The sequence below is a fragment of the Excalfactoria chinensis genome, chromosome Z (assembly GCF_039878825.1).
Source record: "Excalfactoria chinensis isolate bCotChi1 chromosome Z, bCotChi1.hap2, whole genome shotgun sequence".
NCBI classification, from domain to species: Eukaryota; Metazoa; Chordata; class Aves; order Galliformes; family Phasianidae; genus Excalfactoria; species Excalfactoria chinensis.
The window spans coordinates 46969690-46992994 of NC_092857.1; the positions used below are offsets into that span (position 1 = coordinate 46969690).

At 35.2% G+C, this 23305-nt stretch overlaps 1 protein-coding gene across 9 annotated transcripts in view; it reads left to right on the forward strand.

Moving 5' to 3' along the window:
- Window positions 1-23305, forward strand: part of PAM (peptidylglycine alpha-amidating monooxygenase) — a 119745-nt gene that overhangs the window by 58907 nt on the left and 37533 nt on the right. For all 9 annotated transcript variants that reach the window (XM_072360225.1, XM_072360228.1, XM_072360231.1 and 6 more), the window contains 8 exons: window positions 3103-3190; window positions 8995-9080; window positions 10805-10888; window positions 16830-16878; window positions 17372-17439; window positions 18052-18132; window positions 18247-18323; window positions 18631-18734. In XM_072360225.1, coding sequence (XP_072216326.1) covers window positions 3103-3190; window positions 8995-9080; window positions 10805-10888; window positions 16830-16878; window positions 17372-17439; window positions 18052-18132; window positions 18247-18323; window positions 18631-18734 — 637 coding nt within the window. The remainder of the gene's footprint in view (window positions 1-3102; window positions 3191-8994; window positions 9081-10804; window positions 10889-16829; window positions 16879-17371; window positions 17440-18051; window positions 18133-18246; window positions 18324-18630; window positions 18735-23305) is intronic.

Consider the following 23305-nt stretch of genomic DNA (forward strand, 5'->3'; position numbering starts at 1 on the left):
AGCAAGTCACTCAAGAAATTTGACTGTCTTCCTTACCTTCGCTCATGTGGGTAACCAGTAAGTTTCTTGGAGGATTCACTAAGTTCCTCTCTGTGAGAATGTGCTGTAGAAATGACAGAGCCCATTACAATCAGCCACACAAACAGAAGTAGTTATAGGGCTCACTGTTTTTCTTTCAAGCGTGCTGCAAGGTTATTTCAATGGTATGGCATGTATAAACTTCCCTATTACAAAGTGATAATGCCTGTAGTATGTCGAAGACCTCTAATGTCTACTCTGCCAAACTGGGAACATTGATGTGTTGATACTCCTGTGTATGAATTTTTTTTTTTAAGGACAACAACACTTACTGAGTTCTCACTCCTAAAGATGAACATCTGAGAAATCAATTTTTTAAAGATATACCATTACGAAATTAAATTTTAATTACTGTCCTGTTTGTTCATTTCTGTTCCTTCTAGAGTTCGTTGCTCTAAGTAGTACTTGCAGATTCGAACTGAATTCACTTTTATGTAATAAAAGTGTTATTTTGGTAATTTTCTATTTTGTAATTTAGGATGATAAATTGTTGGGGTTTATTTTTTGTCAATCCTGTGTGTAAAACAGACAAGTCAGGTGCTGGTATTTAATTATGCTGAAATTTTAGCAGTCATTTAAATATTGAATTCTGTTATGCTTCTTATTTTAAAACGTGGCAGCTGTCAACTAGAAGAATAACTAGAAGCTTTTGTCTGATATTTTTTAAGACTTTGTTAGTAATAGGTATCGTTTGGCTTTAGTCTCATGCTGGTTTGTGTGGCTTTTACAACTTATTAACTTGCTTTTTTGTTCTAACTACCGTTTTTGAAAGCTGGTGGTGTTTGTGATATTGTTTGCTTGTCCGTGTTGCTAAGAAGATACCTACATAGGAAAGGGTAACTGACTATACAAAACGTTCTTTAGCTCACAGGCAAACTGTGGTGCCTTTCAGCTCTTTCTTCCAGAAGTAGTGAAGGGATATGAGCTAAACTAGTGTGTGCATGTGGTGCATAGATGTGATTTTGCTTTGCTAATTATATTCTGTTTTTAGTGGTAGTACTTGTTAAGCTATTTGTAGTACATCCTGTAACAGCTCTTAAAGGTCCTTGCCATGCACTGGAATGTCATTGCAGTAGACATTGTGCAGAAAATAAAAGATGTCTGGACTCACAGTAATTAAAAAGAAGAGAGTGTGGCATGGAATAAAAAAGAAACAAGAAGACTGTATTGGCTGCAGAGATTTGCAGATGAGAGTCTCTGTGGTTGAATTTGCCTTTATTGAAGGCTGTCTTTTTAAGTGTTACCTATAGAACATTTTGTACAGATATTGAGTTCTGCAAGAAAAATCATTATAACTGCTTATGAACTGTTTAGAAATGCCCTCTCACTTACATTGGCAACAGCAGCATAAACGCTTGAAAATTTAGTCTACTTAACATGACACATTATCCATTCCATTCGTGAGTTAATCATAATTTCACTTTGTTAATGATGAAAATAACAAAACAAAAGGTCTTTCTGTAATGCAGATCAGTTTTATGGCTGAGGACTGAGTAAAATTTGCTAGTAAAAAGATGGCTGCATACAGTCTTTGAACTCTTAATTTTTCAAGCAACTGGAATGATTCTGCATTTCCATTCTTAAGAATATGTGATACTCTGCTTCCTCGCTTCCCAGAGCACGTGGAGGCACCCCTTATTTCTCAAACCAGACCCTCAACTCCATCATGATTGTTTCTTTACAACCATGCCTGGCTGCATGGCTTGTATTCAAGCTAGCTAGCTCTTCAAGCTAGCTGTGCCTTATCTTCTGGCAGTATTACTTCTTTCCTTTTTGCTACAAAGCTGAGCTCCAAAAAGTAGGGTTGAAAGCTATCTCTTTGGATTTTTTTTTGTTTTTTCCCTTGGTAGAATTGGGACAATAATCCACATCAGAAGTTCTTTGTCAGCTGTTGTTAACATGCTGATAAACTTGCCAATTTGTGAAGCAGAAGTGGTTTATGTGATCTGCAGCATCGTTGTTCGGTCATACTAAGACCCTTGAAAAACTAAAAAGCTCTCAGAGATTCCTAAATGTCAGTGTCTAATGTCAAGAGTGACTCATTTTTATTTTTGGCAGTTCTGCTGTTGAATAAGGTTGAAAATCCTCCAGCCCTTTTCTCTGTCACATATTGAGAAAAATTCCTTTATATTGCTTGCATCTGGCACAGCATTTCAGTAATAACAGAGGAAGTTACACAATGTAGCTTGTTTTATTTTTAGAAACACTGTCATCGTACATTTATGATCAGTATTGCTACACTGTGATGTTGGTAACGTCTTTTCAGTATTGAACAGGGTCTTGAATATTTGAGAAATGAAAATAATGGCTTTCTGGTACTTAATAACAAACAGACATTTGAATACTGCATGGAGATAATCTTCCAATTTTCTAACAATGGGAAGTATTTGGGCAAAAGGATTTTGTTGTCTTACAGGGAATCTTATTCTCCATTCCAGAGGGTTTGTCTCATTAATGAGAATAAATAGTTCTTTTCTTGGAACTAAAGTCCCAAGAAGGATGCAGCAGAAGAGTAAATCAATTGAAATGCTGAGAAAAGATAGGATTTCAAATAATTATGTATCTTGCACAGATAATAGTTGCTCTTAACTGTAACTTCATGTTTTTATTTTGATGAAAAAGATAGAACTTTAAAAAAAAAAAAAAAAAAGGGGGTACTGCTAAATCACAAGTGTGGGTTTTGAAACTAAATTTACATGTGACTGCTTACTACAAAAACTGTGATTTGGGACATATTGATGTGTCTGCTGTTTTATTTAAGTATTATGGGAAGTAGAGGGGTATTGTGTGGAAACTTGGAATTTTTTATTTCAGTGAATAATTGAGATACAGTTGTAACTTGGTTGAGAGGCTGTTGAATGAACTGACAGGAAAGCTTGTAAATTGAATGCAAAAGGTAAATAAATGGCTGGGGGGGATATGTACTTTGTTTCTAGTATTATAGAGAAATATTAATATAAAATGTTCTTTGTGTAAATTGTGGTGAGATGAAGGGTAACTTGTTTTATCATCTGTTTTTTTCAGTTGACTTTAAACCTCATGCCAGCATGGACACTGTCCATCACATGTTGCTCTTTGGATGTAATGAACCCTCTTCTAATGAAAATTACTGGTAAGAATTGGAAGCTGGCTTTCATTATTGTATCCAACTGTTCTTGTGTTGCTTGTCCCCACATTTACTTTTAAAAGTAGAAAAAAATCAGAAGAAGGAAACATATAATGTTACAGGCTTTCTGCACTCCTGTTTTTTGTTATTTTTTCTTAATTGAATAATCTCTAAAGTGCAAGAAAAATTTTTCGCTGTTTCCAGGAAGAAGGCCAGAGCTACAATGTGCAGGATGCCAATGGATACCAAGACATCTAGGATTCTAATTAGAAGGGTTTAGTCTCTTTTGTGTTTAAAAGAGTAACCTGCTTTTCAAAACAAGTACTGAATCACATTTAGAGCTACAGATAATGAAGTTATCCATGGGAACATTAAGCAGGCTATAGCTTCTTATTCAAAAGATTTATGTGTTGCCATTTTGATTATGAGAATAAAAATGTTAAGCTTTTTTTGTTTGTTTGTTCTAAATCTTGTTCCCACTAGTCTATAGGGTATCTATAGCAGCTCTGATTACTATATGTATATGCACATATAGTTACGTGTATTTGAATATTTAAACCTTAGAGTACACTATTAATTTAATTCATATGTATCTTTATATAGGCGTAACTTCATATATGTGTATATGTTCAGAGTTTTCTTTACTGAGAGAAAAGTGTAGTCAACTTCCAAAGGAAGGAACTTCACTGAGAGAAAAGTGTAGTTGTTCCTTCCAAAAGCAAGGAAACTTTGAGGAAAAGAAATACTGCTACATGCAAAACTGCTATACATAATGCAGTTTTATGTCTTGGTCAGCATTTACTTGCGTTTCTGTTGTGACAGGCATACTAGTTACAGTATTTAGATGAAGTTCCTGCAAGTAATTAGTAAATCATCTGAATTTAACAGGTACTCTTTTATGAATTTGGAGAGGATTCTTTCTCACATTTCTTTCAGGTTTTCTGGCAAGACCACCTAAGATACTTCTACAGAATGTGTAAAGCTTGTACAACTTATTGTGACCTGTGTAGCGGGTTTAATATAGATTTATTTTTCTGGTGGAGTTCTCTGATCTCATTCTACCCTCTGTAACCAAGATGTTAACTAGAGTTGGATTCTAGGGCTAACAGTATAATGTATTTTATTTAAAAAAGAAATAAAAATAAAAAAAAATTGGAGCACTTCTAATAATCCCTTCATGGTTGCTGAAGGTAATTTAATGAAAATTTGAAGATACAGTAAACTTTCATCAAAAGTTTTATTTACCTTTTTCCTCTCAGTAGTTCTAATATTGATAATGAATGTTACAGTCTTTTCTTATAAGAAAAACAGCTATTTTTAAAGTAAAGGGGGAAGAATGAACTATGAAAGCACTGTTGATTTATGTTCCCAGCAAACAGCTTTTCTGTGTTTTTTGTATTGTCTTGTGTTATATATTATAGTTTTAAAGAGTTTAGACTCTTGAAAAGGTCACACAACCTTTTAAAACCTATTCAAGTCTTGTGTGCCATTCAGAACTATGCAGATTGTGCTTTTAGTGTGATTTAACATATCTGGAAATAATTTTATCAAGATGAAAACATGAGGTGATGGCTGAGTCATTTCTAGCTGATGTTCTGAAGATCTAGCCGAAAATGTTATACTTCTTCATGGTGAGGGTGACAGAGCACTTGGAGTGGGCTGCCCAGAGAGGCTGTGGGGTCTCCTCTGGAGTCATTCAAAACCCACCTGGACGTGCTCCTGTGTGACCTAATCTGGGTGTTCCTACTCTGAGAGGGGTGTTGGACTAGGTGATCTTTTGAGATCTCTTCCAGTCCCTAACATACTGTGATTCTGTCACATTTGGTTCCTGATCTTTCAAATATAAAGAGACAAATCAAAAGCTGGAAAAAGCTTTTCAAAGCTGAGTTTTGACTCAGATCAGGCATATGATTCAGGTTCAGGTATTGTTTGCGCCCTGACTATTATCATCACTTTCCTTAGAAGAAAATGATTGCCAGTAAAGTGTACCCACCAGAGGCAGTGTGTGCAGTGTGGCATTCATTCTTGACTGGTATACTTAATACCTGCCTGACAAATGATGAAACGTAATTAGTGTTGTATTTAAAGCCAATATTTCTGATTTTTTTTATATATCCACGTTTTGGTTAAATGTTACTATTTTTTTCCGGTATGTAGTTTCTGAGGTGTAGTATTTGTTTCACATTCTGAAAAATTCCACATTCATTATTTCATCTTATGATGCAATAACAGGCTGCACCATTTCATTTTGCACTGCCTGTCAGTCAGATGACTGTCTGTAAGGCTAAAAACATCATTGCATCTGTTCTACATAAATGCTAGTTTTTTTGCCTTTTTTTGTATGCAAGTAATGTAGTATGTATGTGTATAGCCATGTATGTATAGATTTATAAATGTTATATAATGTTTCCTTACTTGAATATTCAAAAGTAGAGAATCTGTTGCACATTTTTGTAAGTCACTGTAGAGAGTAATTGCTACATAAGTGAGCATACTAGTAATGTAAATTTGCTGGCTTAATTTGGTTTCCAGCCACAAGAAACAATTTTGTTGAATGAACTGTGTTGACTGTGCTTACTGTGCTGATAGTTTTCCATGGAAAAAAAGTTCTTTAAAAAAAAAAGTCTTCTGCTCCTTGATAATTGGCACTAAAAGTAGCTGAGTTTTATCAGAGCTGGTAATCGAAGTAGTATGCTTGAGCTGATTCACCAAAAGGTTGTTATTCAGAATTTCAGAGCTTCTTGGCAGGACAAGGTCTCATTCAGTCTCAAACCCTGTGCTGAAATGAGCTCCCATTTCAGATGATTCATAGACATAAACTTTAATGAGATTAAGCACGGCAACTATATATAGCTATCCAGTCTAAACAAACGTGTAAATTCAAGCCATAGATCACCATGCAGTAATTCTTCAATTAGACTAGCTGCTTTTGTTGGCAGTAGGTGATGATTTTGGAAGCTTATTAATGGAAGAACTGCATCTTTAGTTCCAAGATACAAAATATGTTAAGACTGCTTCTGTAAGATAAGTATTTTACTGCTTTTGGGGGAGGGGCAACTGTATATTTATATATCCAAGTGCTGTTTCATAGTACTGTCACTTCTGTGAAGTGGATGTTCTGTGTCATATCGCAGCTCAGCAACTGAAATTATTGATTTTCTTACTCAGACACCTCAAATGTCTTTTATTTTTATTTTTTAACAAGTCTTGGATAGAATAAAACAAGTAGAATATAATCGAGAAAAATAAAGAAGTTTGGTTTTGTTTTTATAAACAATGTAAATGTCCTAAGAGGACAGTAGAATACTGGTGTTGATGATGTAGTAAAATGTTTTTCCTTCAGTCCAGGTAGTCAGTCAAAAATGTAATGTCATCAAAAACTGTCTTACCTCTTTTTTTTTTTTTTTAATCTACTTTGAATTTGTTTTTTTTATTTGAATTTACAAGATCAGCACTGTTGCCTAAATGGAAGTTGCTAAAGCACAACAAAAGAACAGTGTATTTCTTCTTTTTTTTCCTCCTGATGCCCAAGAGGAGTTTAGAATAGTGTTATCTTTTCTTTGGTTGGTTGATTTTTGCCTAGCTGAGGTGATAGAATATCCTTATGTAATAGACTCCAGCAAGTATTGTGGTTTAATGAAGGTAAGCTGGCCCAGACAGTGGCTGCAGAATTGTGACTATGCTTGCTTGTGGTTTCTGTTCTTGTTCCTCCCAGCTCTTTAATATATTCTGACCTGTGCAGCGCGGTAGCTGATTAGATTCCTGCAGTCTTTTGTTGTATTAACTTGCACCAGTTGAAAGCTGCACTGATTTTTACCTGCAGCTGTATGGCTTTTTATTTATTTATTTATTTATTTTCACTTAACCTTAAATAAGTTTTTCTTCTTCAGAAATGAAGTTTCTCTTTGGGATGTGTTTCACTGAAGGTTAGGATGAGGGGGTGTGAAGGGTTGGGAGATCAAATTAGTTGTTGTGAAGGTCTAGAAATATGCATTGTGAGCAAAACTAGCAAGGGGGAATAAATAACATCTTCCCTTTATTGTAGGTATTTTAGTGATCATAGCAGTGCTTTCTGTCAGAAGAAAACAGTAATGCTTTGCTGCATTAAGGCTTTTGGGAATCATAGGAACTCATAATGTCCAGCTGAGCTGCTTTTTCTTATGTGCAGTTAGAACTAGTTATCTCTGGAGGAGAGCAGACCAGGATGAATACTCATCTGAGAACTAACAAATAGTTGCAGGCATCCTCAGCAAAAAAGTCACAAAGCCTGCATCTTCTTAAAAGCCCTTGTCTTTTACGCCTTTATTCTTTTTGCACTGTGTGAAAGTATTTTTCCCAGTTTTCATTTTACCAGCAGTGTTAAAACAGAGAAAGCTGTATCTTCCACATGTACATGGAGAACAGAGATGATGACTAGTGGCAGCCAATATGACTAAGAGTGAATTGTGCCTGGTGAATTTGGTGTTTGGAGTGAATTTGGTGATTGTAGTGAATAAGGGGTTGCAGCGTTAGTTAATAAGGAAAGAACAGCTAATGTTATCCACCTGGACTTACGAGAAGTGCAGGACATTCTTGTCTGTAAATTGAAGATAGATTTGTCATAAGGGCCACTAGCTGGTTAAAAAATTGTCTGGGTAGCAGTACTTAGTCGTGGTCAACAACTCAGTGTCCATATGGATAACAGTGATGTTCCTTTGCGTTGGTATTGGAAGTATGCTGTTTAACATCTTAACATGGGCAGTATGATTGAGTGCACTTTGCAGATGATACCAAGCTATGTGGTGAGGCTGACATACTGAAGGGGAGGGTTGTCTTACAGAGGGACCTTGAAAGGCTTGAGAGGAGAACCTAAGTGAACCTCAGCAAGTTCAAGAACACCAAATGCAAGGCCCTGGGCGTGAGTCAAGTGTCCTTGCCCATGGCAAGGGTTTGGAACTAGATAATCTGTAAGACCCCTTCAACCCAAACCATTCTATTATTCTGTTTTATTGCAAGCCACTTTCTGTGGACATTGTCTTAATCAGTTTGGTCTGTTGGTTTCTGGTAACAAAATATCCATACAAATAGTAGATACCTTTAAAACAAACAAGAAAACCATTGTGACAGGAGGAGCTATTGTCACTTGAGTTGCTGCTCAGTGGCTTTAGCCTCTGTGTAGGTCTTCTGTCTAGGGAGGACAGTGTTGCAACATTTTAGCCACAGGTGCTAGGGTCAAATTTAGAACTCAATTTTAAGTGTTTCTGGCATTGGTAGCTTGACATGAGCTTCTCTTCTTTTTAATTATCTCCTTTAAAAACACAAAAAATCTAGGAAAGCGTGCTGTAAAATAGAAATGTACATCACTGTGTTGGAATTAAGTGCAGTTTGCATGCTTTTAATTGCCAGTGATTTTTAGATGAATTCTAAATATTTTTTTTTTTATTTAAAATGTTCATGTCTATGTTTGCCCAATATTATCTTAAAACAGAGGGAAGAGTGAAAAATATGGGAGGTCTAATGATAGCTGGGAAAATAATCTACATTAAAAGAAATGTGTTTAATCAAGGTACATCCAAAAACATCTTCCTACATCGGCAGTGAGGCCGTGGCACAGCTGCCCAGAGAAGCTGTGGTGCCCCATCCCTGGAGGCACTCAAGTCCAGTTTGGATGGGCTGAGGTGTGGTTGGAACTGGGTGGACTTCAAGGCCCCTTCCAACCTTTCTGTGATTCTATGAGCTGAAAATTTCTAATTTTCCATGTAGTTTACCTGTTGATTTCAGATTTCAAAATTAAAAACATTTCCTTTTGTCTTCTTTCCTCGTAATTTTAGGGACTGTGATGAAGGAATCTGCAAAGACAAATCAAATATTTTGTATGCTTGGGCAAGAAATGCTCCACCTACTAGGCTACCCAAAGGTATTGTACCATTTAATGTAAAGTATTTGTATACAGGGGCAGAGGGGAGGATGTGGAGATGAGCAATGGGCACATCTAAGAAACTTGTATAAAATCTTGTTTAGTTAATGGAAAGTGTATGAACTTGAACTTCATAAACTGGGAATATATCGTGCTAGCTAATATGCTTGTGGGGTTTTTTGGTCCTCCAAATGCTGTATCATCATGATCTTCAGTAGGGAGAAACAAGGTAGCTGGGAGTTAATGCTTTACTTTTAAATAACAGTAATATCACATTTCCTACTGTATCTTTTTGGGAGGGTACTACTTATATATATATTTCAGTGGCACAGTTAATACAATCTCTCTTAAATAGAATTGAAATATTTTTGTGTTTAGAAAAGTATAAACAACTTGAATCTAAATAATTGATTATTTTTTTCTGTGTCAGTTATACTAGATAATTTTGTTTGGCTTTATTTTCTTGATATTTTCATGAAGCTGAGCAACATGCTTATGTACTCTTTTGAATTATGGATTGTATGGGTTCATTTTGCTGATTTGAAATCAAAATTTTCTAGGCTACTAATAAGACAAGTAGAAGTTGTATCTGTCTATATAAATATAACCTTGAAATTGATATTTTTTTTCCTCTTTTACTGCCTTTTTTTTTATTAACCATGAACATTACATATATACTATCATCAAGTGGTTTGTTTGAAATACAGTTTTCGTGCTTATGACCATAAATGTTAGTTGATTCGGTTATCAGAATGTCAATTAAAAGAAATTGCTGCGTAGAGGACTCTGTGAAAGGCTGTTGTTTTCTCTGGTGTTAAAACTCAGTTTGTATTAATTTTTCTGCCTTTAAGCTGCCCATAAATACAAGGTATTCTGTTTTTGTTTTTTATCATAATGATATCATACTTCTCAACAGGGAAACTGCAGTTTATAAATCAGCTCCTGCCATGAGCGGTTTTAGTCTACTGGGATTCAATGTCTGTAGAAATCGAAATTGCTTTTGGTGCCTCTTCCCTGGAGCATTCATTGTATAACCAGTTTATAGCATTCCCTTTGGTGGTAGAGATCTTTTGCAATTTCATTATTACGAATTATTTTAGATTCCTCTGTTTTTCTTCTCTGCCCATTTTTGCTTCCATTAGCAAGTGAAATAGTTTCATAACTTTCACAAGACATTTTCAGCACACAATGTTAATTTTTGTCTTAAAGTATTTTACTGCTGATATTTTTTAATTATTATTTCTTATCTTAATTTACAGTGTGTTTCAGTTAGACAGTGTTATTTGGTTTGTATTCTTCACAGGTAGTGAAGACTGGGACTTAAGACGAGAGTTATGCCAAATTCTACAGGGATTACAAAAATCTGATATTTTTGTTTAAATTATTGTTTTTTAAATTATATTGTGTGTGTAATATATACCTCAAATCTGTGATTGGAATTGTGTTGAGAGAATTCTTTGCTTGAAGGTAGGTGTGTGATCATTAATAACTAAATTTTGTTCTTAGATTCTTAGTCTGGGAAAGTGTGCTGTGAGATTAGTTTTCCTGGGTTTTAGGGTAGCGCTTTCTTCACTGTTGTCTCAGTAAAATTGTATACCCTTTCTCTCTAAGCAGTTTCAGTGGCCTGTATTTGATAGATTTGTATTTGTATTAGATATGTTCAGCCCTGATGAACTAAATTACATTTTATTGCTTCTGAAAGCCTTGTGTTTTTGTACCCTTAGGTGTTGGATTCAGAGTTGGAGGAGAAACAGGGAGCAAATTTTTTGTACTGCAGGTACACTATGGTGACATCAGTGAATTTAGAGGTATGTATTTCAGAACGTTGTTCTGTAAGTTATGTTAGTTATAGAAATTCAGATCTTTAAGAATATTTACATTAACTGTGCGAAGGAATTTCTCTGCTATCACCACTCACAAAGATCTGCAGTCATATTAGTAATAAAGTCCATGTATTGATTTTACTTCTTTTAGAAACTTCCTTTCTCTCTGGTAAACAGATCTGTTTTCTTCAGAGGATACAGAGCAAATGTCTTAAATTAATAAAGTAGATAAATAAATCTACGTTTAGGGAGGAAATTATTTACCCCTATGTAATTTATAATTGCATTTTAGAAGGTTGGAACAAATACACATGAATATGCTTGACCTTAATTGAACAGCTGGTGCAGAAGATGACCTGTACTTGCCAGTCAATTGCAGTGTCTGTGTTTGGAACTGTAGAGCTGCAAAGAGTGGAAACAGTGTTTTTCATATTTCAATAAAGGTGAAAATAATTTCAAGCATGGTAATGTGCTTATTGTCATGAGTGTTTGGATGGCATTAATGTACACTGAAATATTAATATATCACAGTATCGAGCGAGTTGGAAGGGACCTTAGAGGTCATCAAGTCCAACTCCCAGGATTTGAGCCTTTCTGTGTAGCAGAGCAGCACATCTACCACTTGCGCCACAGGGGGGATTTGAACCCCGGGCCTCCAGTGTTGCAAGCAGCACTTTATACCACTGTGCCACCAGGGGCACACAATATAGTCACAGAATAGTTTGTCCAAGATCATCCAGTTTCTTACCCTGCTGTGGAGCCCAGCGCCCCACCCAACATGGTCCTGAATACTTTCAGGAATGGGACATCCATTACTTCTCTGTGCAATCTGTTCCATTTCTTCATATCTAATCTTAGTTTACCTTCTTTCTGTTTAAAGCTGTTATTCCATGCTCCTGTTCCTCATACCACCATCCACATCTCTTCTGTAGTTTTTTTGTGAAATTGTGAAAGGCCACAATGAGGTATCCTGGAGCTTTCTCCAGTCTGAGCGAGCCCAGCTCTTAGAACATTTCTTCGTAGAAAAGGTGCTGCAGCCCCCTGATCATCTTCATGGCCTCCTCTGGACGTTATTCTGCTGTTCCATATCATTCTTGTGTTGAAGGCTTCAGGCTTGAACATGATGGAATCATAGAATTGCTCAGGTTGGAAAAGACTTTCATCAAGTCCAATGGCAACTTAACCATGGTACCCTAACAGTTCTCTACTAAATCATATACCTGAGCTCCACATCCAAACAGTTCTTAAACACATTCAGTGATGGTGACTCAACCACCGCCCTGGCATTTCATCTTGGGCCTCACAAGGACAGAACAGTGGGTGACAGTCCCTTCCCTCCCTGATGCTACACCTCTTTTGATGCAGGTCAGGAGGCAGTTGGACTTCTAGGCTGCAAGTGCATGCTGCTGGCACATACCCAGCTTTTTGTCTACTGGAGTCCTGCAATCCTTGTCGGGGCTGCTCTCAATCTGTTCTGTGTTACTGTAGCAAAGACTGCCCTTAGCTTCACATTCCTCAGAAGCCCCTTCTTGACTGTGAGAATGAGATCCAACATCTCTCTTCGTTGGTTCCTCTATTGCTTGAACAAGGAAGTCCAAGCGTTCCAGGGATCACCTGGACTTCCTATGCCCTTCTGTGTTTGTCCTCCAGTAGATAGTGGGATAGTTAGGTCTCACATAAGGATTAGGGCTTATGAAAATAGGGGTGCTCCTATCTGTTTCATCTGAGCTTCTTGAAATAAGATTATTTAAAATGTATAGAATTCCATACATTCCTTAAGCTTGAACTTGGTTATTTTGACATCTTTAGGAAGCATAAATTCTTATTTTTGCTGTGTCAAATCTTTATGTTAAGCCTTCTGTTGCATTAAGGAACAAAGAAACCTGTGGATCTCCATACTCTTAAAGAAATTATGTCATACCTTACGGTGCAGAATTTAAACAAGTATGTGGAGATTGTTATGATCTAAGAGATAGAAAGAGTTGGACAATAAATGAGAAGTAAACTGAATAATAACAAAATATAAGGTAAAGTTATAGTGTTTTGAAGATATGCATAGCAAGAAGTATATTTTTAAAATTCTTTAATAGTTACAGTGCCATTACCAGTGAGTCTGATTTCCTTGTACTGGTGGGAGAAAGTAGAAGTTGCTTCAGAGGAGCCAGAAGCTTTTACATAAATTAAAGCTGTAGAGGATATAGAGAACAGGGAGGAGTATACATTGCACTTGTAGTTCCTGAGCTATGCCTACGGCCTCTGAATCTTTTGTGATAATGTGGTACATGATCCACTGATCATACCTACTTTACAATGGAGGAGCAATGATGTAGCAAACAGTTCAGTGCAGCCTCTCATGTATACCTCTTTGCTGCCAAGTTTGAGTGGTACTCATCTAGTGTACTGCTCAGCAGTGTCCTACTGTCTTTATAACTTCTTCGAGGTTGATGGTACAGTTTCTTCTGTGACATGAAGACATAATGTGGCATAATGGCAATATTGCTAATGTGGGAGGACAAGTAGAATGAATGAGCCGAGTATGCTGGAACTGTTTAAATGGAAGATGCATGTAAATGTGCATGACAGAAATTGAAAGAATTGATTTTCATGGACATATACAGTGTGTGATTCCTTGCCTGCTAAAATCATGCATAATTAAAGTTACAAACCTCTAAAGAAAACTTGTTAGTTGAGAGCCTGGTCTTCATTATTGCTTGGGGACAGTGATAGTTCTCAGTGTTCATTTTCTCTTTTAAGTATAATTTATGTGTATATAGATATGGAAAAAAAATGGGATTAGTAACTCCAATTGCACATTATTTGAGGATGTGTTAAGAATTTTTTTAGGAAATTGACTTGGTTGTCAAAACTTGTAGTAAAAAAAATCCCTTTTCTGAAAGAAAGAAATGAAAGAAATTAGCCTGAAATAAAAACCAGCATCTCAGCATGACATCATTCCTTATTACTTGTGTGTCTGTGCAGGACTCCATATAATCAGTGTCATACAAACCTCTAGAAATATGGAATTTTACAAAGTAGGAACTGACAATGATATAATTTAGGAGGCAGACCTAGCATCATGTACTGTTTCAGTAGTTGAGTTTGCCTGGATGTGCTTTACTTTCTTTTCACTTTCAGAGTTTTCACTTTTTTTTCTGTGGTAACCTGAAAATTTGTTCTTGGGTTTACTGTTATTGTGAGTGGAAAATATTTGATTCTGTCTATGAAAATTCCAGTCATAAAAAAATGTAACTTAAATCCCACAACTTAAGTGTCTTAAACCTTGATTTTTTTTGTGTGTGCATGTTCAAAGACACCCAGTGGAGAACCCTAGACTACTTCTAGAGATTCTTACACACTTAAGGACTTACCTAAACGAAGCTTTTTTTGTGTGTGGAATGAGATGTCTATTGATAAATGTAGCTTTTCTAAATGTAAGAATATTACACTTCATGTATTCATTGTGTGGTTACTGCAGAATAGAGGACATGTTGGTGAAATATACTCAGTTAATGTATACTTTCAGTAGCATATCAAGAATTCAGAAGTGCTGTTCAGAGTTTAATTTTTTGACTTGTAGGTAATTGCAAGTATAAAATATTTTACTTCAAATAGTAATTATTCAGGAATTAGCACAGAATTCTACTTCCTATCAGTTTTTGGGGGGAAGGGAGAATATCATGTCATAGCTAACATTTATCAACTGTTATCCCTCTTAAATACAGTTATAGATGTTTCTTCATTTCTCGATCCAGTAATTAAACTGTGTTTTCCTTCTGTCCTTAGAGATGATCCATATTTAAATATTTGTGTTTAAGAATGCATTTTATGCTCTGCTATCAAAATAAAGCATTATGTATCTTGTCTGTAATTCACCTTATTAAAAAAATAAAGTGGCAGCCAAAAATGGATTCAGTGAAAGTAATGGAGAGAGAGGGTGGCAGGATGGGTGTTGTGTAAAAAAACATTTAAAAAAATAGTAACTGCTCATTTTGGCTTTTTTCTGTTTTTGTTTTCTGTTTTTTTTTCTGAAAACTGTAACTGTATAAACCATTCTGACTTCTTATTGACAGCAGATAATTACTGAAAAGTAGGTCAGAAGTTTGTTGCTTTTATTACTTCCTAGGTGTTTAACATTCAGATTCAAACAAAAATAAATCTAGCCATCCTGTGATCTGTGAAGGTACCAAACTTTAGATGTCCATTGTGGAGATACTCAGTGCAGCTGTTAAACTATTTGCTATTTATTTTTATGTGTAGATAACTTCAAATTTACTAAAAACAAACAAACAAACAAAAAAAACACATAAAATTTCAAGGTACAGAATTTCTTCTATCCTGTACTTCTTGTACCAAAGTCATGGTACTTAACCTGTCCTGTGATTACCTTTGCAGTTCCCAGCACATAAGAATATAGAAATGCTCTCAAGAACCAAAGTAATTAAAAGCGTCAATAATAATCTGTTTTAACTTGTTAGGAAAGAAAGGTAATAATTCTATCAGTCAGTTTCTCTGTTTGTAACCTGTTGCATTGTTTGAGCCCAGTTGTGACTGTATCTTAATTCTTGTCATTTGCTGTAATCTGCTGTTTCTTGGTCTTCTGTTTGGTCCTTTCCTCTTTACTTCTACAGCTTTGTCATCTTCTCTACCTCCTTCTCTGCCTCCAGGCAGATGGCTTGCCATGTAGTGAATGTGTTTACAGAAGAACTTCTCTGTTTTAAAAAGTAAACTGAAACATTTGAGGACTCCATCTTAGATTGTGTTTATTACAAAGTGTAGATTGCTTTATCAGCATATAGTGTTCTTCTTTACAAACTTGAATGTTAGCACAAGAATGATACAGGTGTTAGAATATGTTATTTTGTTGGAAGACTCTTTCAGAGCGTTGGGGATTTTATAGAAACAGCTAAAATATGGGCAATGACTGGCTTGACTGTGTGTGTGTGAGTGCTCTACCAAACCCATGTTGATCCCGTAAGCAAAACATAAGTACATGAGTCATATAGCCTATCTGAGACAATATTATGTGTGGCTTAAGAAAGACACCTGAATTCCATCTGCTTTGAATCTGTTCTCTTTCTGCACTACTACTTGAATTTTCAGCAGCTCTCCATCTGTTTCATCATGATTATTCTCAAAAGTTCTCATTAGATATTCTTTCCAAGCATTCAGTGAAACTACATCCAGGTGTACTCTGGGTGAGAGAGCTACCATTCAGGTGAAAGTTTGCCTTTTTGTTGTTGCTGTTAAGTAATGATTCAGATTTTTAGATATAGAAGTGTTTATTATCATTTAATAATGAAATGCTGTGACTAATGTTTTTTAAAAAATTACTGATTCATTTTATTCTGCATAGCCCCACTATAATCATTATCCTTTTTTTCTGTTGAAATGCATTGCTTTTTCAGTTCTGAATCTTACCTACTCATTGACAGGAAGAAAATATGCCTGAAGTTGCTACATGTCAGCAGATGCATAGCAACTCTGTTCTCTTTCATTTCTGAACTTACAGGGTTATAGGATGTTTCCTTGCTTTAGAGTTATATCTCTCATCTCACTATAGCTATTTTTGTCCAGACATAACATCACTTTCTTGTGGAACAAAAATGAAAGTCCCAGGACTGCTTTTTTTCTAAACGAGTTCTTAAAGATCTGCAGTTTCTAGTGACAAGAACTGCTGTTAGCAAAGTTCTGGAGGATGCAGATGTTACAGATTTTGCCATAAATGAAGTACAGTGATATTCAGGTTTGTTCAGATTTGAGTAATATTTCTGCAGGAATGATTTGCTGAAAATAGAAAGTTTAGAACTTATTTTGTGTTATTTTTTTATTCCACAGAATAATAGTGTTGTTGTTTTCCTCAAACTTTTGTATGTACTTTTACGTACATTTAGTTGGCAATGATTAAACTGTTTCATTATTTGTACAGATAAACACAAGGACTGCTCTGGTGTAACTTTGCATCTGACTCATCAAAAGTAAGTCTAATTAAAAATACTGAATGTATTACAGTGTTCTTTTTTAATCAGAAGATAAGACATTGAAAGCGCTTAGATTTCTTTTGAGGTATGTGAAGTAAAAATATGACAAACTTAAAACATTAAGAATTCTGAAGCATCATCTGCTGGCAAAAGCTTTTATTCAATTTGTGAGATATGGTGATATATTTCTGTCAGTGCAGAATTAATCCAGGTTAAGAGGTTCACACTGAGAAATTCAGGATAAGAATAGCAATTATGTGGGCAATCATATTGTGTTATTTCACCTGCTTTGTAGAAGATGCTTAAAAAATCTATTTCCATATGTAACATAGGAGGGAAGAAGAGGTGTTGTGCTGCAGGCTCTGTAGCACAGTTTCATAGTAATTGAACACTTAGAAATTAGTGGTGCTAAACAGTATTGTGCATCGTGTCACTCATAGTCTGGTTTTACAAAAGGCTTGTTTAAAAAAGCTTGGGTTTTGAATTGCAGGCAGCCTTTGATTGCTGGAATGTATCTAATGATGTCTGTGAACACTGTAATACCACCTGGCGAGAAAGGTAAGTTGTAGCTCTGCAAGGGAAAGTCTAATGTCAGTATCCGATTTTTTATTTTTTTTTTTTTTTCGGCTGATCATGGAAGAAAATCTATCAGAGGCAAACTGGAGCAAGAGTTAATTGCTATAATGAAATGAATCATCACATTTACTACATTTGCAAAGGAAATCAGTCAGTGTTGTAGATAAGTGTTGTACAAAACAGTGGTGATCTGTGCAGCATTAGAGTTCCTGAGCTTCTTAGAAGTATTTCTTTGATTTGTTGTCCTTCTAAGCAGTATTTTGCTGATTACAGTCCTGCATGTTTTCTCACCTTTCCCACAGATCCATAAAATCTGGGTACTTCTTCATCTACATTTGTATTTATGCAATATATTTCTGATTTTTCCTGTGTTTTTCATCAGTTAAGAAGTTAAAACTTAGAAAATACATTGTAAAAACAAATTTCTGAACATTTTCTATTCAGAGTCATATTCAGTAGATTTTATCTGAAACTTAGATTGAAAAATCCCAGTGAGTTAAATTGAAAGTACTTCGACATTAGATGAAGTGTAGTAGTATAGCTTTTTTCTGTTCAATAATGAATGATTTTGTGTTTATTACAATATTTTAACAGTGGTTGATGCAGATATTGCTTGCCATTACAAAAGATTTCCAATGCACCTTTTTGCCTACAGAGTTCATACGCACAGACTAGGTAAGTGTTTTATTGCAATATTAAATATACCAATCGTTTAATGGCATGATACTGAACCTGCAGCATCACTTTTTAGAAGTAAGCAATGTTCACATACATATTTGTGTGTTCCAGGTAAAGTAGTGAGTGGATACAGAGTGAGAAATGGTCAGTGGACATTAATTGGTAGACAGAGTCCACAAGTACCACAGGTTGGTTATTGGATTTTTTTTGTTTTGCTTTGTTTATTTACTATAGCTTTCAATTCTAATTGTCTTTATTTAAAACTAAGAAGTTTAACTGATATCACGTGCCTTAGATTTGCGTCATGTTTCCACTGGTGCACATTATTGTGCCACTAGACGTGAATACTGGCAAACATTACTGTGATAACTTACGATGCAAAAACATTTATAAAATTACTTTTTGGACATGTAGTACTGTTTCTGTGTGTGTATACTGACGTCAGTGTAATACAGGACGCTTTTACTAATTAGGGTGACTCATTCTCTCTTCCAGGCATTCTATCCAGTGGAACATCCTGTTGATGTTAGCTATGATGATATTCTAGCAGCTAGATGTGTGTTCAGTGGTGAAGGCAGAACTACAGAGACACATATAGGGTAAACTTGTTTTACTTTGCCATTCAAAACATTTTTTTATCCATTATATTCATTATATGCTTTTGTGTTATTCTTCTAAGGTATTTCTATCAAACTTAAATTCTCCTGGAGTAATCTATTTTGCCATCTATTTTGCAAAACTTTTATCTCTATTGCTCAATATTTAGGGCCTTTATTTTGTGAATAATCACTTTTCTGAAGTATTCAGAACACTTTTCAGGTGAAGCCATTCTACCAGACTCCTTGCTTAGATGTCTCTCTATTCTATTCTTAGACTAATGGTAGAATATCAATTTTAAAGAATGTGTTTTGAATAAATTTAAGTTACTTAAATTTTAAATACATTTAAAATAAAATATTAAAACTTTGTCATTTCTATTTTGGAAAGAAAATTTCTGTATGCTTTTAAGATAGTGATAAATATTGAACCATCATAAAATCTTACCTTTAATAGTTGCTTTTGACAAAATGTCAAAATATGTCAAAATGAAAGCATACAAGATTTTATAAAAAAACCCCTATAAATGAGTATTGATAGTAAGTAGGAAAATCTGGACTGTTTTTTGTCTGTCTTGCTATTCACCTGAGAAGACAGAGTGCTATAAGACCAAGTTGACAGACGTGTAATATTACTATTCTCTTAACTGACCCTGGATCTTTAAACTAATGTACTGCACATGTAGAAAAATGCCCTACTGAAGTGACAGCTTTCTGGAAGTACATGTAACAATGCCTGAAGGGATGACTTATTCTGTGCTCTCCACAACCTAAGATTGCATCACAGTGGAAGGCTAAGAGTTCAACATGAATTTAACACCTTTCCATGGCGTTCCATGGTTAACATACAGAACAAGAACAAATTGAGGTTTTTTAATACTAACAAAAATATACCCAAAACCTTTGTTTAATAAAGCATGTAAGTTTTAAAATTCTCTATTGTGTTTCTGTAACTTTCTCTGAAGTAGTTCTTGTAGTTCTCCTGGGACTGTTTCTTAAAACTCCGAATGTTACTGAATAAACATCTTTTCTTTCAGTGTGCTTTTAAACTTTCCGTGCAGAAGTGGTGAAGTCTTGTATTACGTAATTTCTGCGGTCTGTTTTGAGGAAAAATGCAAGCATTTGAAGGAAGGTTTTAAACTGTTAGACAAAATTGAAAGGTTGTGAAAGCTTAAATGATCAGGAAGTATGGGGAAGCAACTATCATCATAATACAATGTGAATGAATGAAAAGTGATGTATTCACAATACTGGGCATATAAAAAGATAATAAAGAGCTAAAATATGACATATGAAAATTGCTTAAATCTCATAAAATGTTTCCCCTATATTACAAGTGTTTTAGCTTCCTATTCAGAATGATTCATCCATGCGAGAAGTGTTGAGGTCCAAATATAAACACTGAAAAAAAAGGAAATGCAAGCATAAAAGGAAAGCATATATATATGCTTTATATATGCTATATATATGCTTTATATATGCTATATATGTAATATATATATATTACAGCTTTCCTTTTATTTTTATATATATATATATATATATATATATCAGATTGTCAATATGTTCAATTTCACAGTCTCTGTTTTTCTGCTTGTATTTTTTATTTTCCTCAAACTAGATGAAAAATTATCCTAAATGCCATTTGTGATATATCTTTAATATATCTAGAAATTAGGGTTCAGAGGAACGTGAATTTACTTTGTTCATTCCCCTTCCCAAAGCTGATCAATTATAGCATAACTGTTTCTAATAGAGGCTTCGAGACCGTAGTTAAAACATGATGTTCTCAGTGTTACAGTTTCTTAACTTCACAGTAATTTCTATGATAGCAGTCAAGGCCATTACATGTTACTAAACTGTTTATTTTGTTTGACATTTTTTATTTAATGCAGGTGTTACTTTTCATATATTCTAAGCTTCTAAATGGAGTTTACAGCTTTTTCACAATACAGTAGTCTCTGCTTTACTCAATGAAGACTACATTCACTATAGGTTTTGTGTAGTACTTTCTCTTACTGCCTTTCTGAATGACTGTTCTGCAATGCAGTTACAGTTTTAGTCATTTTTCTACACTAACTTCCAGGTGCTCTCTTATTTAAAGTATTGATCTTCTTTTTTTATGACATAGCGCTTACTTCTCTGTATTTTTACTGAAGATGGAACTTGCCATTTTTCACCAAGTCTGTCACTTAATATGTTATTTGAGGAGTAAATATTCTTGTTTTGTTTTTAAACTGCTTATACCTTTATTGTTGTTTCTTTACACATTACATTTTTATTAATGTTTTCACTTAGTTACACTAGTTCATTTTCACTATCTTGCTCAATTATTTTATGACCTCGAGGGTTCACATAACTTTTTTTTCAGCCTGCTATTTATAGTTTGACAAATGAAATTTGACATCTAGATGTTCTTCTGTATACTTAGGTCAGTCTGAAAGTAACTCCTCTTATTTTTATCCATGGAGATTACAACAGATACAAAGAGCACTGTAATGCTATTTGATAGATAAAATTCTCAGCAATGAAATATTATTTTTCTGAATGGTCACCACGTTTAGCTGTGTATTTTCACCAGCAATGAACAAGAGCCAGTATATCTGTGTGATCGTCCAGAATGTGGCTTGTCTTTCACATCACTGTGGCCACATGGAGGAATTCAGTGACTCAGCTCTACCCTGTACACAGTTCCATGGTAGAAATCATTTTATCATCGCCTGTGTTGCCATCATCACACGGCAACAGAATATAACAGAATATTGGTGTGAAGGTTCAACCTCATGTACTACCAACATGTGCCTGTGAATTCAAGGGCCAATACAATAAAATAGGCAGCATTACTTTTAGAGCAGCCCTTGTATTTAGGATTTGGCAGACAAGGGTTCAGAAATTTTGTTAATGCAGTTGAATACACATTTTTTTCATGGAAATTAGAAGATTGCAGTGTTAAAATCTCTAGATTAGAGAGGTGAGGCAAGGGTCATCTCTTCAACATTTTTGGTAGAGTAACTGTTTTAGCTGGATTTCTTCTCAGGTTCAAACTGTTGCATAATAGAGGGTTGAATTCTTCAGTCAAGGAAATCACCAGTTATACCTAATTTAAAAATCAGAGTTTTCCTACCACTAAATAAAATACTCCATGCACATACCATGGTTTTATAACAGATAAGCTGATAATGTTTCAGAGCAAACCCTGAAGCTGATACAGTGTTAAGCATAATATTGGTACTAGTCTAAGGGACTTTCAAGGATTGGAGCCCAGTCAGTGTTTGTAAAGGAATGTACCACTGGCCACAGTGACTGCTTGTTTATCCTATTGCAATGCTCAATGTATTGCATAGGATAATGGAAAACAGTATATCCTGTTCATTTTCCTTTCAAAAATAACCATTTTTATTTTCAAAAGTATGAATCTCAAAAACTTATATTTTGAAAGTAAGTAGATATTGTATCATTCTGGAGAAGGTTCATATGTCTGTAGGAAAATGTTCCAATTCAGTCTTTAAAATTTTATAACTGCATTATCTTGATAATTGATGCCAAATTGTAGATAGAATCATGGAATGGTTTGGGTTGGAAGGCAATTTCAAAATCATCCAGTTCCAACCCCTTACTATAGGCTTGGATACATCCCTCTAGACCAGGTCACTCAAAGCCCCATCTAGCCTGGCCATGAATACATCCAGGGAGGAGGCATCCACAGCCTCATTGGGGAACCTGTTCCAATGTCTCACCATCCTCACAGTAAATAATTTCTTCCTAATATCTAGTCTAAATCCACACATACTCAGCTTAATGCCATTTCCCCTCATCCTGTTTCTATCTGCCTTTATAAGAAGTTTCTTCCAGTACCCCTCAGGTACTGGCAGGCCACTATAGGGTCTCCTCAGGAACTTCTCCAGGTTGATTAGCCCCAGCTCTCAGCCTGTCCTTATAGGGGAGGTGCTCCAGCACTCTGGTCATCCTCTGTTCTATTGCACTTCATTGTGTATGGACCATATACTACAGTCTGTACTTGTAGATACTTGTGAATGTGGCTTACAGGATTATTTTTGTTTAGATTGACTCATCAGCATTTCTACGCATTATAGATATTCACAAAACTACAGATTCCTCAGTTGTTCAGGTATCTAATGGTAGGATTATGAACTGCTGTTAACAGTATTTTTCTATGTTCTGCAGTATACTACAGTATTTTCTCTATTCTCAGTAAATATAAAATAATTAACCTGGCAGTCTTTAGACACAGTAACACATTTGGTGAACTGGAGTTGATGCAAGTTCTACATTCTCTATTTTTGCTGGAGGCAATTATGGTGACAGATACTAAAGTCCAGTGGCAAAGTGAATGCCTGCTAAAAGCTTAAGCAGAGCTTGCCAAGTCGGAATCTGATTTTTGTGGTCTCCAAGGGACTGTAAATTTTCAGTGCATGGAAAAATACCAATTCCCCTCTTGAAAAAGGCTCTTCTCCTATGTTCCCTCTGTCCCCCCTCTGGCTGGTATCATCATTGTTGCTATGGTGAATTAAATGAATGTTTCAGGATGCTGTTTGAAAAGTCAGCACTGACGT